The following is a 15,543-nucleotide window of genomic DNA, read 5'->3' on the forward strand; positions in this document are numbered from 1 at the left end:
ACACACACACACACACACACACACACACACACACACACACACACACACACAGAGGAAAATATATGTAATCTCTGCCCGACACATTTAAGCAGAGGCATACACACATACACACTGGCAGACATTAAAACACGATCTATTTGTGCTTGGATATTCATTCAAACACATGTAACACAGAGATACTACAGTCACACACACACACACACACACACACACACACACACACACACACACACACACACACACACACACACACACACACACACACACACACACACACACACACACACCTCAGTCCAACCTTTCTCTTTGAGTCACTGGGTTTAATGTTTCTGGAGCGTGGAATCCAATCAGACTCTGGCCTAACATGTCAGCCACTGAGCCGTGGGGTGGGAGCATTTACACGTACACACACTTTCGCCCACACACGCACGCTTTTCACAAACCTTGGTTCGCCAGGTGTGCTAGCACAAAATGCAAGCTAAAGATCACAGATCAGCTCCAACAACCAGAAATTGAAATTAAACATTTACTACAGCACTGTGTAAAACGCTGCATTTAACGAGAGACAGAGGCACGCTCGCCGTACAATCAGCTGAAAACAGACACGACACAAACACCTGAAGGCATTTTACTCCAGAGCAGGCTTAATGGGCCGCAGAGTAGACAAGCAACATGATCATCTACTGTATGAAATATCAATATGTATGACTTATCTTTCACGCGAGAACATCAGTGAAAAAACAAATCTGGGTTGAGTCAAGCGTGCCCTGTACTGTCAGATACACTGGGGTAACTGCAAACAAATCACCATCTATATTCATGAGGATTGATCGGAGAAAAAAATGAAATAGAAGTCCAAAAGAGGATGGAAATTTTTCATTTGATTATTCACTATTCATCAAAATATCAGTCCAGACAGGACTGCGTCAAACATCGAGCAGAGTTTCCAATAGTTCTGCTGGTTTGAGGGTAGTGAGACTGGTGTTGTTGCATGACCTGTCACTTCCATTCTCCAGTAAAAACCTCACTGCATACAGCAGGAGTCCCCTCACCAAAACAAAGGCGAAATGTCAATGTAGTCAGGCCAAGAAACAGTCTATTTATAATCTCCTATTTCATCTGAAGAAACCAAATGCCATTTTCAAGAAGAATGCTCGTGAATTATCAAGAGGGACTGCAGCAGAGGAGTGACAGCGATGCACCATGTATTAACCCTATCTGTGCAAAGGACTATGACTTTTTGTCAGATTGGTCACTGGAATATAATCCTCTTCCTGTGCAGTGACAATTGATGGATTTATTTACATTGTCTCCTAAACAGAAAGCAAGCTCTACCACTACAGGAAGTACAGCTTTTAAGGTAAAATCAATGTGCAATTACATGAAAACATCTCTTTTTAGGGTAGCAACGGACAAAATTACAGGGTGCCAATTTTAAATTGCTTAAAAGTAACACTGAAATGACTAGACATACTGAATGCACAAATTTCACATCATTTTCATGCACTCCACAGCTCCACAGCTCAGACACATCCTCATGTACTGAGTTAGTGTTTTTAGGACAGTTAGTTAATGTAGCATTTACTGTGTATCAGGCACCATTACCCTTGACATCATTAAAAAAGCAAACCGCCAGAAGAAGAGGAGTGCCAGAGGCGTTGGCATCCCCGCATCTGTAAAAATATGGCTGTGTGCTGCACAGGTCCAGAAGTGTTAGACTGCCACTTGGTTGGAGACTGAACACTGAGAGGCTGTGTGGGAGATAGAGGAGGAGGACAAGAGGGAGGAGAGGCAGCTTTAGATCATACTTTTGATGCAGCACATTCTGCAGGAGGGCTAGAGTGTGTGTGTGTGTGTGTGTGTGTGTGTGTGTGTGTGTGTGTGTGTCAAGAGAGACATAGACAACTTGACATGCAGTCCCTCTCCAGCACCCTCACAAAGTGTTTAGTAGTGCTTTGGCCACATTAGGGGAGGATAGCAGCCCGCGCACACACACACGCACACTCACACACACACACACTGGTGACCACCAGACAGACAGGCCCTAAGCACTGAGATCTTCGACTTGCTGTAACATAAAAGCGATCCTCTTTTCCTAATGGAATAGACGCAGAGACAGAGAGGAGAGATTAAATTCCGAATAGATTTATCACTGACTGACAAACAGACGGCAGCTTCAGAGGAAATTCACTTTCCAACAGCTTGGCCAAATGGGCTTTAGCAGGCACAGAGCCAGCATACATGTCTGGAGCACTGGTGGCAAAGCAGCATCTAACATGTCAGTCATCTCTTCTGCTGGAAAAAATAAAGAAACCTGATACAAGATGCTCGACAGCGCGCGGCGCTCGTAGCTTGCACTTTATTACCCACTGTACATTCACTAGAAGCACTAATGCGTAATACTAGAACACTTGTATACTGCTTTAATAACATTATGCTGGATGTATGTCTGCTAACTTCTCTTAATGGAACAAAGCCTAGCTCTTCAAACTGCCTTTCTAACTAATGACTCAAATGTCGTGATTACTTTGAACTCAATCTGGTTTTCGATAACTTTCCCTCAAGCTGGCAATGCGGAGAGATGTGCAGCAGTAAATACATGTGAAAGACGTGAAAGGTGAGCTACAGTATAATGCAGTTTTTGGATCTGCAATAACCCGAGGCCTCTATCATATTTGTGCGTGCACACGTCTCTGCTGAATATAGCTGTCTCCTGTAGTAGACAAAGATACTGATCATGTTTTGACGCTGACATTCCTGAATTTATCAAAGATGCTGGTCTACTGTTGACATGAGCTTTATCAAAACAATAATTAGGGGATGACACCATGTGGTTGTTGATGATATCAAAATTATTTCAATTAAAATCCATCTTAAAACCCCACTGTTTCATGTTCTGGGTTCTGGGTTTACCAGCGAACTGCGATTTAGCTGAATTAGGCTTACTGTTATTTTGGACGTGAAATTGTATATATATCAAAATTTAGGCCTGTACCAAATAGCTCCAAGCTTCATTCATAACACTGACATTCAAATTCCAAGTCAACATCAACCTTAGGCTTTTTTTTCTCCCCTCATGTCTATTCACTGTGTTTAAACCAGGTATTTGTGCACAGTTGCAGATAAAGATTAGGCCGCGCTCATACTATTAGTATTATACTGTTTGTAGACGCACAATTCATGTGATCCAATTTCCAGTAACTCCAGAGCACTGTAAAGCCAAAAAGACCAAATTTATTGAAAAAAGATAAATGCTATCATTTCAAAATTCATGTTTTTCACATGTTTTAATCTCACAAAATGTTCTGCTCCAATCCTGTTGGCATTTAGCCTTTCAGAAAACGCATTTTCGCTGTGGTCAAAACGCTGTCTGGAATCCCGCTTGAGGCACACATAAATTACATTTATATAACCACAAAACACAAAAATCTATTGTGGCTCTAACACTATTCCAGTAAATGACTTAAGATCACATCACGCATCTGCACTCGCTCGCTGCATGGCGCTCCATTAAGATGTCATCACTTCCATACCAACAACTGCTGAAAGATGTCAAAAAATAGCCTCCTAGTCTGGAAGCATTTTATTTTATACCCTGATCGGATTAGCCTGCTGCCTACATGTATTCATACTGACGAAACTGACAAGTCACATTCATCAAATAAAGTTGATTTAATAAGAAAAGACTAAGTCATTTAATCCGATGAATCACTTCATTCAAATTGAGGATGACGAGACGTTCGAAGCTTCATTCGAAATCTCAATAGAAGCTTCAAATATATTTTAAAAAATGACATTAAAATCTTAATATAATATAATAGAAACATATCAAACAGGCTGATAAACTTCAATAATACACCAGAATACAGACAAAGCATTTCAAATTCAGGATTCCAGAGGCTTCCTATTCACCTACACTGGTTCGATAGTCTTTGAGTAAAAACATGTCAAACTGGGTGTGAGACGCCGCTGAAAATAAGACCTCAGCACAGTGAGGCAGTAAAGCCTGGGGAATCCAAATCAAATGGCAGCTTAGATGAAGAGAAAATGGCACAAAATTCACTGGGAGACTGCAGACAGGAAGACCCTGATTGGTATACACCAGGGACAACCTTTCTCTTAACCACCTTCATGATGAGTGGGGACTATGGGGATTGCACGCACGCACGCACTAACACACAAACACACAAACACACACACCACACAGCCTGAGAGGGACTGGTGTACTGAATAGAACAGGATATTTCAATAGCTCAATCACTGTGCCATCTACCAGCAGCTTAGACTTGAATATTAACTGCCTCACCAGCAATCACGGTAGATTGAATGTCTGTGTGTGTGTGTGTGTGTGTGTGTGCTGGTGGTGAGTGATGAATGTCCTTGTGTGTCTCTATACACATGTAGGCGTGTGTGTTGACATAAGTGCATTGTTGGAGCCATTGGTCAAAACATTTCATATTTCATTAGCTCTCAGCCGCTGAGTGTAAAATATGGCACGGCTGTCACTCCAACCTTGTGGTTCCACACCGCTTTAAATCTCATCACCAACCCCCCCACGCACAACACACACACACACACACACACACACAATGGACATACACACTCTGCATTCCCGTCATGAGAATAATTGCATTCCCTCCAATAATTGCAAAGTAGTAAATCTATGAATACATTAAAACAGGTCATTGTGATTAAGTGTCATGATTACATCCCCACAATAAACACGTAATCCTGTATTTTATCATGCCTCTGTATGATAATAGCATAATTACCATTTTAGATGGCCTCATCGTGATAGAGGTGTTGATCACTCCACAGTAAAAACCATGTTTTTCCTCTCCTGCAGGCGAGGCTCTTCTCCTCAGCGTATTTTACATGATGTCTAATCACACTGAGGTTCCTAAACTGGGGAGGTGTGTAACATTCTTGGCAAAAAAATTTGGGAAACTGATCATTGCAGACATAGAGTACCGTGAACTGCTTTGTTATTGATTTAAAAACTACAGCCTGAATGGGACATCTGTGTACAAAGACAAGCACAGAGATGAGGAAAGAGTCTGGGCTGTCTGACAAATAACACAATTAGCAGATGTAGATGTAAAGAGCTCAGTCTGAGGGAGCGAAAACGTGATTATACATTCATGAAAACATACTGATGAATGTAATATTTCGCTTCTGCTAATGGAGTTGCCTAAATCTTGCAGACTGGACCTTTAATGGTAAGTGCAGCAAACTGGCTAGTACATAAGCTTTAGTGGATAGCAGTTAGTTGTTACTCGCTAGTTACCAGCTGCTAGCTTTAGTACAGTAACCGGCAGCTAATAGCTACTTGGGTCACAATATGGGAACAAAGACAGTAAGTGTTTCTCATCTTTCCAAAGATGCAAATGAAAAAGTCTGAGTAGAAAAACAATGCGGGAGAGGGCTTTGAGACAAATCTGCGGTGCATCTTCCACCGGCTATTAGGTTCTGGCCAGGGAAGCAACAAAATCATCATCTGTTGCATCCTGTTTAGCTGTGGTTTCAACTTGATCAATTTTTAGACAAGCAGACTTCCCTGTCAACTCCATGTGATTGTGAAATAGCCTGTATGTGTCTGTGTGTGTGTGCAGGGGAAAGGACGGGATTGGTGGTGGAAGAGGAATGAGCAATGTTCTTAAAGCCATCGTTGGAAGAAAATGGTGTAAATGCCTCTGGGTGCGCAGTGGGCCTGTTTGTGCGCTCCATTACAGAACACCTACGCGCACAGTGAGAGCAGTCGAAGGATTAGAAATGAAGCAGAACGTAATGGGAAGGACCTCTGAGACAACAGGCTCTATGTCTATGCAGTCACCTCTTCTCGTGGAAATGTGGGTGAAGCAAGATAAAAGAGGCCAAACCATGTACTCACATACCACATGTTGTATTTTTTTAAGTGGGTGGACTCTTCTTCATCCTCCTTGAACTGTTATCAAATAATAGAATAGAGGTCGCACTTATTGTAGCCGACAGCAAGCTGGACAAAAGAAGTGATACAATGCATGTGCGTAGATGCCTGGAGGAGCAGCTGTGCAGGTTTAGATGTTAACATGTATGCGTGTTCATGTGTGTTTACATCTCACTGTATTTCACTTGAGCTCACTGACAAACAAAACACTGAAGAAGTGACACTTTCTTCACTCCCCTCCTTTTACACCCTCCCAGAATAACACAGGCACACAATGTCTCCCTCTCTTTCGCCCCTCTCCGCCTGCTATAAAACACTGACTTACGTATCCCTAGTGGGCATCGATCCAGCGGCAGCTTGTTGTAATGTAACGCAGCAGCACAGGCTGATGTGAAAAGAGCAACAGGTCCCCAGAGCCCGCCGGAGCCATTCTGACTACTGTCTCGCTCTCCGTCCGTCTCTCTCTGACGGCCTGTCTCTCTGTGGCTGTGTCTCGCCCCTTTCCACACGAGCCAATATAGTGCTCAAAGTGTCTGTGGAGACAGAACTGGTGTTTACTTGGGAGGTCCGGCAGTTGCATCAGGGTGGCCTTGGCCCCCCTGGCCCCTCGTTGGCAGTGCTGCTAAGTCACTGTGCATTATGTATTCTCTGCTTCTCTTTGGCGAGCCGTCTGATGTCAGATGGCGGTGATGATGATGATGGTGACGATGATGCTACTCACAGCTGGTTTTCCAGGTACGGGCCAGTCAGTATTGAGCAGAACGGAATCTTTGCAAATGTGCAGCTCATTGATTTCATGTTGTAGGTTGTCAGACACATCAGCTGGTTCCACATTAAACGGTGCAGCAGATGCGTTCAGTTCCTTTTCATGTCCTGAAACCTCTCACCAAACGCCTGAAGCAGTTTTCACACTCAGCAGCGTATTCAGATGTTACAGTGGACTTTTTCTTGCAGGAAAATGCAGTGTTTCCTCTTTCCAGCTGCACTTGCCACAGCTTTAAATTTACTGCCAATGATTTCACGTTTGAAAGCAGAGAGCTGAGAGGCCGGCTGGAGCCTGAGCTTGAGCTCTGAGAGGTTCTTGGTCATGTCCGCCATGAAGGCCAAATCACACAGACAGTTGCTATCACTGAGTTTCCACGGCAGGTTTCCCTTCATCTCTATGAATTATTCCAGACAAACTGACACTTCGGAACAGTTTCACTTTGTCTGGGGCAGCTCTTCTGAATGAGGTTTCAGCTTTTTAGCTATTAGCTCACTCACCTCAGAACTTCCCTCAATACCACCGTCTCTGTCAGAATGTGGTCTTGTGAACGCTACTTATTGGACATCCAAACTCTCCAGAAGAGCATTTACTTAATCCGAGCACATTTGTCCTTGCAGCCCATCCAGTTTCACACGCTGTGGCTGTAATGACTCTTGAGATTTGCCTTTTAAATCACTGCTTGCTTGTCCCCACAAACTAACTGAGACACACTGCTTTACTGGCTTTTACATTAAAATGACCATTTGCTCATTTCTCTTCAAATGTACATCACATGTATAAAGACCGTATTCCAAGAAAGCAAAATATTTTTTCATATTTTCAGGTGATTATACGCTGATGTTCATCATGCTTTCCCACTAAGACAGAGGGTTGAGAGTTACAGTATGTACCATAGGTGCCAGTCAATCTAATAAAGGAAACTCCTTGATATACATTAGCGTGCTATCCACACTGACACTATTACAGCATTTTCATCGCTCTCTAAGGATCAGAAATAGGCAACCTGACTGTGTTATAGTTAAGCTGTTGCTCATGCTGGGTAACCACACACAGATGAAAGCATTAGATGAAACAGAGAGGATGCAGTGATAGGCAGAAGAAAAGGATAAAAGGGTAAAAACACACAAGAGTTTCAGCGACAAAACATTCCTTTTGTCGCTTCCTTTCCTTTTGTCCAGTTTGTAACGAATTAAAACAAGACACATTTAATCAATAAATAGGGGAATTCATTCCCGTGCTTGTGGACAATTTAATTAACTCAATCTCTTAATTCCAACACTGATGAACACCTTTTTGTTTCTATTAACAGGCACTTGTGATGCATTGAGAAGTACGAGGGAAATCTGTTAATCCTACGACTGCCTGTTCTCATTTAAGTGTGCGTGATCGTATTAGGTTTCCGGAAATGTGAAGTTCTCTGGTGATCAACCTTAAGCAAGTGGGATCATTCCTGCACTTGCTGACTCAGCACCTAAACAGCCCAATTTGTTTAAATTAAGGTTGGAAAAAAAAAAAAATTCTAAATTAGTATTCAGCAAACAAAAGGGAGGCCATCCATCATGTAAGTCCTCTTTACTCAAACATAACAAATGATGTTTTATCTATAACACACACACACACACACACACACACACACACACACACACACACAGCCTGAAGCATGCAAACACAAAGCTAGCGTCGGCCGTGTGCCTAAACGAACGCGATTTCACATTAACATAAATTAAAGGCTCATAAACTTTCTTCAGAGGCCTCTCCTAAACGTAATAAAGGACCTCTCTTCCTGGATCCATGTTTTATTCAACATTTGGATATGCTCAATTAGCAGCCCTAATTAACGTTAGCTGTACTCCAACTGTAGCTGTCGCAGCGGGGAGGGATGGAGCAGAGGAGATCAGAGGTGGAGGAAGAGGGTGGTGGGGAGGATGAAGGGATGGATTCAAAAAGTGTGTGTGTGTGTGTGTGTGTGTGTGTGTGTGTGTGTGTGTGTGTGTGTGTGTGTGTGTGTGTGTGTATGGGGGGGTGGGGGGGTGCATGTACTCTACACTGCAGTGTGAGCATGATGGTATAAATATTAGTTATGAAAACATTCATCAGCACGCCTCATGAAAATGATCCAGCATGAGATTCACAAGCTCCCAGCAACCCCTGCAGATGCTGCTTTTTGTATTTCCAAAGGCCTTTTAGAGATGACCGTGTGTGCGGACAAATGTTGGCATTGACACGTTGAAAGAATGTCGGTCTGGCAGAGGTATTCTACTCTCACCTCCAGACTGTTAATACTGCATCAACCTACACGAGACATGTTAACAAGACCCTTGTTTTTCTGCTGTAATGTGAATCTAATTTTGTCTTTCTTGCACACATAATTCTGTCTTTGAAATGTTTACAATTTACTGAAAAGCCATGTAAATTTAATAGAAAAAAACAGCAAATTGTGTGTCCTTTGAAGTGGACTTTCATGTGTCTTTTTCCATGATTTCAGATTATTATTTATCGCCAGCACCTTCATCTTAAATGATAGATCAAAAGCTGATCTCTGCAGGTTATTTTAACAGCACACCTCCCATAACACGCACACATATACACTCCAGGCACCAAATCAATTATTATCAAGACCTCCATGAAATATTTCACAGCTGTATTAACCACTTTATTTTCCACTGCAATAAGGGATTGAGGCTTACACACGTCAGACAGATGAAAGGCAACACATATGGTGTCTGAATGCCCTCCGAGTCAACACACAGGAATTAAAAGAGAATAAGAAAAGAGCTGGTACCTGTGATGGGCAAGGAAGAGAGGAGAGAACGCGCTCTGGCTTTTAGACCGTTCATAATGCACATCAAACAGACAGAGATGGCGTGTGAACAATGCAACGCCGGCTTAGGTTACGTGGCTACATCAACAGCGGCTGTTGTTTTCATTAGGTCATGGCCACAAACTCCCTAATGCGATGACTCTGTGCACGAGCAGCCTGCACTCTGACGAGGCACAGGAGGGAGATGAACCAACGCGTGGAGAGAAATATCCAGAGGAAGTGAGGACCAGCAGCTGAGGAAGGATGGCGAATATGAAGAGATAAGGGCGAAGTGAAAACATGTTTCTATCCACCTGGCAGGAAAATTTAAACACAACTTTTGAAATGTGGCCAAATTGAGATAAACTCTATATTTCATGTGTTTGCGTCAGCTGGGTGCTGTAAACAAGCTTCTGAATGTCATTTACTATTAATTTGTATATTAGCGCAGCTGGAATCTTTCAAGGACTGCTGTTTACTGGGCAGGCTGTTGGTGTTCTGCAGTTGTAAAGTTGATCATATTTGGGACTTTCTGGCATACTGTGGACATACAATGCCAAGATTTCACAGCTTTTGACAAGTTAAACCTGCATTATTTATTTCGGTTTCCACTGCTGTCTGTCTTGAATCAAATTATCAAGTGTTTGTGACGTGTAAATGTCAATTCATCGTACCCCTCATGCGTTTATCAAACTATATCAAATCAATCAAAAAATAACTGCTCAGAGACCACAAAAAAATGTGGTGAAAGAGTGAGAAATGATTTGACGGGAGAGAAGAAATGGTGAAAAAGAACACAGGAAGGCTTAATGGGAATAAAGGATAAGTGAAAGTGAAGTGAAAACTGACCTTTTGCAGCGCAGAGTGGCCATGCAGCGTGCTTACAGTGCACCTCTGAGAGGAGAGCTGCGTGAGCTCCTGACGGTTCCCTCTCACATTCATGGTTTAAATACATGTTACGGTAAACAGCTTAGTAACAGTATTTAAAAGACATGTGGGTGGAGGGGTTTTTCTTTTTGTACATATTTGCTGTTGGATTACTGTGACACCTTCAGGGTATTAAAAGTGATGAGATTGCACAACTTGAAATTAAAATTAATTAAAAATTTGATCTAATTTTATCTCAATTGCCTCTGGAATCAGTAAAGTTCATTAAAAACAGTAGCTTCACTTACTCTTCACCCATCTTTGGTTGTGGCCATACAGTAAGGTACAGACTGTGAGCTGATCCAGAAGCACGCACGCACGCACGCACGCACGCACGCACGCACGCACGCACGCACGCACGCACGCACGCACGCACGCACGCACGCACGCACGCACGCACGCACAACCTCGTAGATGTATTCTTACAACAACTCTCCTCTGCTACATTCACTCTCTGCTTTACATTACAATAGTGACAACAAAGGGCCCGAATGACTTGACCTTCACTCTTCACAAAAATGTAATTACTGTGAAGGTCTGAGAGCCATAGTTCTCATAAAGACATCCACATGCAGCTGTTTATATATTACACATTCCCGTACATATAAATTGGGTTTTTTTCTATCTAACAGAGCACAGGTTGAGTAAGAGGAAAACATCACACGCAATCTATATTCTTCAAAAAAACGCTGTGTGTGCATGCACGTGTTTGTGTCGCATGTTGAAATCAATAACGCTGTAGGCCAGATGTTTATGCTGATGACAATCAATGCACTATTTACAGCTTTGATGCCAGCTGTGAAGATGTAGGCGAGATAAGGCGCTGTAAGTCTATAGAGTAAATGTATACAGAAGAGTACGATCATAGAGCGTGTTGGAAATAAAGCAATGCGAGTGCGTGTTTGTGTTTGTGTGTGTGTGTGTGTCTGTTCTATAGGTTTCCTATGAAGCAAGCTAAGCCTTGTGCGTGAACATTCGAGACATCCAATCCTGCAGAATGATTGTAACCAAGACAGAAGGATGTTGTGATACTTGTAACACTTTGGCCAAAGTTTATCGATTATCTTTAAAAGTCAAACTGCATTTATTGTTTTTTCTTCAGTCATTTCTTACTGTGAGAGGAAAACAAACTACTCAATGACGACAGAATAAATATGTGTGAGAAGTTGTGTTTAAAAATGAGACTGTGGGGTCTATTGTCATGATAGGGATAGCATTGGTTTTTAAAGGCGATGGCAGGACTGGATTCACCAGGCCTTAACCAACCCCTCACACACCCACACATGATTTATTTAAGTATTTCCTAAACGTGACCCGTTTGTACACAGCGCTCACACCAGGTGTCGCCGCTACAGTGTTCCACCATGTCCACCACACACTGTGCATGATGCCCTGAGCATCATAGTGTGTAACTTTACTTAGAAAAACAAAGCCTTCTGTATGTGCAAGACTGTGTTTGCCTTGTTTCTGAATGTTAGACCACCTACGTAAACACAGGACACACCGGTGTACACTGTCGGACACGCTTTTAAAGATACATAACTGGTTTCCCCTTACATTAACCGCTGGCCCAACCTCGCAGCCTGCAGTGTGACCTGCTTTTCCGCCCACTTCCAGCTCATCGAGCAACAGCCAAGAACAAGGACAAGATTGCAGGGAAGACAAACAGATCATGTTTGACATCCCCAGACACACAACACAGAAAATACACATAAATAAATGAAGAGATGAAATGAGATGTAGACTTTTTTGGCTGCTATGACAATGAGTTAAAGCTACTCCTGGCTGCACTTTGGACCAGATTTAAACTGAATCTTAAAACATGTGACGACCCAGGTGCACAGAAAACACCTGCGTCTGCTTTGGACATCATGTTGGGTAGAAGCTACATATCCCTGTTTTTTAACGTATTCTCTTAGATCTGAATTAAGGATCGATCATCACCCCGGGGTCTAAAAGAGAGCTTCAGTCAAAACTAGTGCTTTCAAAAATATTGCGTTATTAACGCGTTAACGCAAATCAATTTTAATGGCGTCATTTTTTTTTTTATTGCAAGATTAACGCTCTTTGTGACCTAGTGAACTTGTAGTTTTTTATAAGCTGTGGGCACTGCTAGTACCGTAAGAAAAACTACAGGATCCGATTGTTAACCCGGAAACAAAACAATAGGCACGCCCCACGCACGTGTTTGGTCTTGCCTGCTTGTAAAAGAGTAGGCTAGCGGTTTGGATGGATGTCAAGCGCAAAACGCCGAAATGAGTACGAACATGATTCTGAATGGAAAGTTTAGTTTCAAAAAGTTGCCAGATGGGTCGACTGACAAGACCAAAGTTATCTGTGTGTATTGTTGGTGCGAACCGAATTATCACCGCAGCACATCCAGTCTGAAATACCACTTGTTTACAATGATGTGCACTTTGTAACTTTATCTTGTATCACCCTGTATTGATAGAAAGGGTTGTTGAAGGGGCTTTTTTGTAACCAAGTATTTATTTTTTTGTCATCTGATTATTGACAGTGTTAAATTGTGTAAGATTTGATTCATTCAAATGTGAATGACTGCTCAAAGTGAGAAATATGTGAAATATGACACTACAAGTTGTTTTCAATAAAAAACATTTGCACAAAGCAAGCCAACCAACTTTTCCATGTTGATAAGAGTATTGAAATGATAATTAATGGGACATTTAGAATAGATAAAAATGTGCGATTAATTTGCGATTAATCGTGAGTTAACTATGACATTAATGTAATTTATCGCAATTAAATATTTTAATCGATTGACAGCACTAGTCAAAACACATCATGCAACACAGTTATCATTGAAACATGAGGTGTCTTAATGCTACAGTTCTAGAAACATAATCACATGGGAATTCAAGCTTCTCAAGCTATTTTTCCTCTCTTCTCTGCTGTTCCTGTCTGCTGTAACATCAGTTGAGCAGATACAACAAGTTCTGCACATCATACTGTTTGTATTCTGTATAACTCAAAGAGAAGACACGCAGCAGACAAATATTAACAAATGAGCACTGTGCGCTGACAACAGTGGACTCACTAATGATCATTAAACCTATTGCGAAACAATTTTCTTCACCACCTCTGCTGGCAAACAGCCAGGAACGACAGGAAAGAGCAGTTTACTCATGTCAGATGAATTCTGGGTAATTAAATCTGTCAGATGAAAGAAAGGCAGTTATGTTCTTTTGTAAGCATCCGCTAACCCTGCAAAGCTGCACTGTGCAGCGAATACAGACCATTTACTTCAAGGTTCGTCAGACTTTTGACTTTTGGCCGGCAGATACTGCTCCATCCTTTCATCCTGCCCCCCCCCCCATCCCACATTTCCACCAGCCACCACAAATGTACCTGCAGCGCACTGCTCCTCATCTGCTCCATTCTCGCAGTCCCGCTCTCCGTCGCATCGCCACGACAGCGATACACATTTGCTGGCAGCCCCTCCGCAATCAAACTTCTCTGGTGGACAGGTCTGACGGCCTGTTGTGAAGGGTTGGAGGTGAGAAACAGCGAGGGAGAGAGCACAGAGCGGGGGGACGGGGAAGGGAAAGGAAAGTGGACAGCAGATGAGAAAGTTGGGGGTAGAGAGGACAGGGATGGAGGACGAAGACAGTAAAATGAGGGAAGAAATAGGGAGGAGGCGAAAGATAGAGAGAGAAGGGACAGCCAGTCAATGAAGCAGTTTGATAACTTAGTTATCTTGTTGCTCAAATCGATTCCCCCTGAAAGGCCTGCAATTAAACTAGACACACAGTGACAAAGGAACAAAGAAGCAGGAGCATTGTCAGGCAGACACAAAGCCAGGAAAACACACACACACACACACACACACACACACACACACACACACACACACACACACACACACACACACACACACACACACACACACCCACACACACACAAACCAAACCCACAGGAAAACAGACTGGTTTTCACAGTGTTAGCTTGTAATGTGCTGCTCCTATTCACTGTTATTTTGAATCAATGATTGATTGCTGAAAAACATAAAGGCTGATTAAAATGTTAAAAAACAGTTAAAAGTGCACTTCTCAAGATTTAAAAAGGGACGTCTTCAAATTACTCCATTAGGCTGATTGACCTCTGACCGCCAGGACAAAGGCTTTCAGAGTACACATAAAACTGAAAAGCTGGAAACAGTGCGTGTTTGCCACTTTGGCTTGATAAATGACTGACATAATTAATTAATTATTATCAATTAATATTATTCTAACCAATTATTCAATAATCGCTTTGGCACACACAAACACAACAAAGGTAAGACCCAAACACACAGACTGCTTTGAAACCGTGTTCAGTAAAAACAGATTTTTTTGAGCGTACATCAGTGAATGAAGTGAGAAAGCACACACTGCAGTTTGCCAAACACACACTCCTACACACACTGTGTGTGAGTGAGAAAGTGGTCCCTCTTGGTAAAAGCCCATTACAGTAGAGAAGGCCATTGTTCCTACATGTGTAACCCGTGGGGTTGGTACAGGGAGGAAAAATACAGCCGGCCAATACATCAAATTTGAGTCCCCACAGCAAATCCCTGTCCCTTCTTCCTGCAAACCACTACACTCCCTCACCCTGCCTCACACCGCCTCCCTCTTCAATCTCTCTCACTCACACACGCTCTAACACCATAGGGAGTCTAGTCCCAGATTACATTACAGCGCTGTGTCAAACTCAACTCTATCAATTATACATATTTGACCACCAGAATGCTTCTTGGCAACCAGCCTGAGTGTGTGTGTGTGTGTGTGTGTGTGTGTGTGTGTGTGTGTGTGTGTGTGTGTGTGTATGCTTGTCTGCGAGCCACAGATCAATAGTACCTATGGGATTCACCCATTTCAATCTCATTCTCTATTTTATTCACCTTGTTTTTTTTCTTCTCATTTTTATTTTTTATCATTGCTGAATAAACTGCTGCCATTATGATGCTGGAGGGACACACAGAGCCTTGCTGGTAGTGACTGCCAGGATCTTCACCAACTGTGCAGTTGGGGCTTTGTATTCCTCTCTCCTCCTGTCTGTTGCTGGGGTTTCTTTGGATGACAAATAATGTGAATATGAATTTCGATGGAAGGAGTCTGTTGGTTT

General features: G+C 42.5%; 1 protein-coding gene across 5 annotated transcripts in view; it reads right to left on the reverse strand.

Moving 5' to 3' along the window:
* The window catches only part of lrp8 (low density lipoprotein receptor-related protein 8, apolipoprotein e receptor), a 164,200-nt gene that overhangs the window by 51,351 nt on the left and 97,306 nt on the right, over positions 1-15,543 (reverse strand). For all 5 annotated transcript variants that reach the window (XR_011602096.1, XM_070960132.1, XM_070960130.1 and 2 more), the window contains exon 4: positions 13,789-13,917. Coding sequence is in view for 4 of the 5 variants with exons in the window: in XM_070960132.1 (XP_070816233.1) it covers positions 13,789-13,917 (129 nt within the window). In the remaining variant the exon portion in view is untranslated. The remainder of the gene's footprint in view (positions 1-13,788; positions 13,918-15,543) is intronic.

Source organism: Chaetodon trifascialis, chromosome 4, assembly GCF_039877785.1.
Source record: "Chaetodon trifascialis isolate fChaTrf1 chromosome 4, fChaTrf1.hap1, whole genome shotgun sequence".
Lineage (NCBI taxonomy): Eukaryota > Metazoa > Chordata > Actinopteri > Chaetodontiformes > Chaetodontidae > Chaetodon > Chaetodon trifascialis.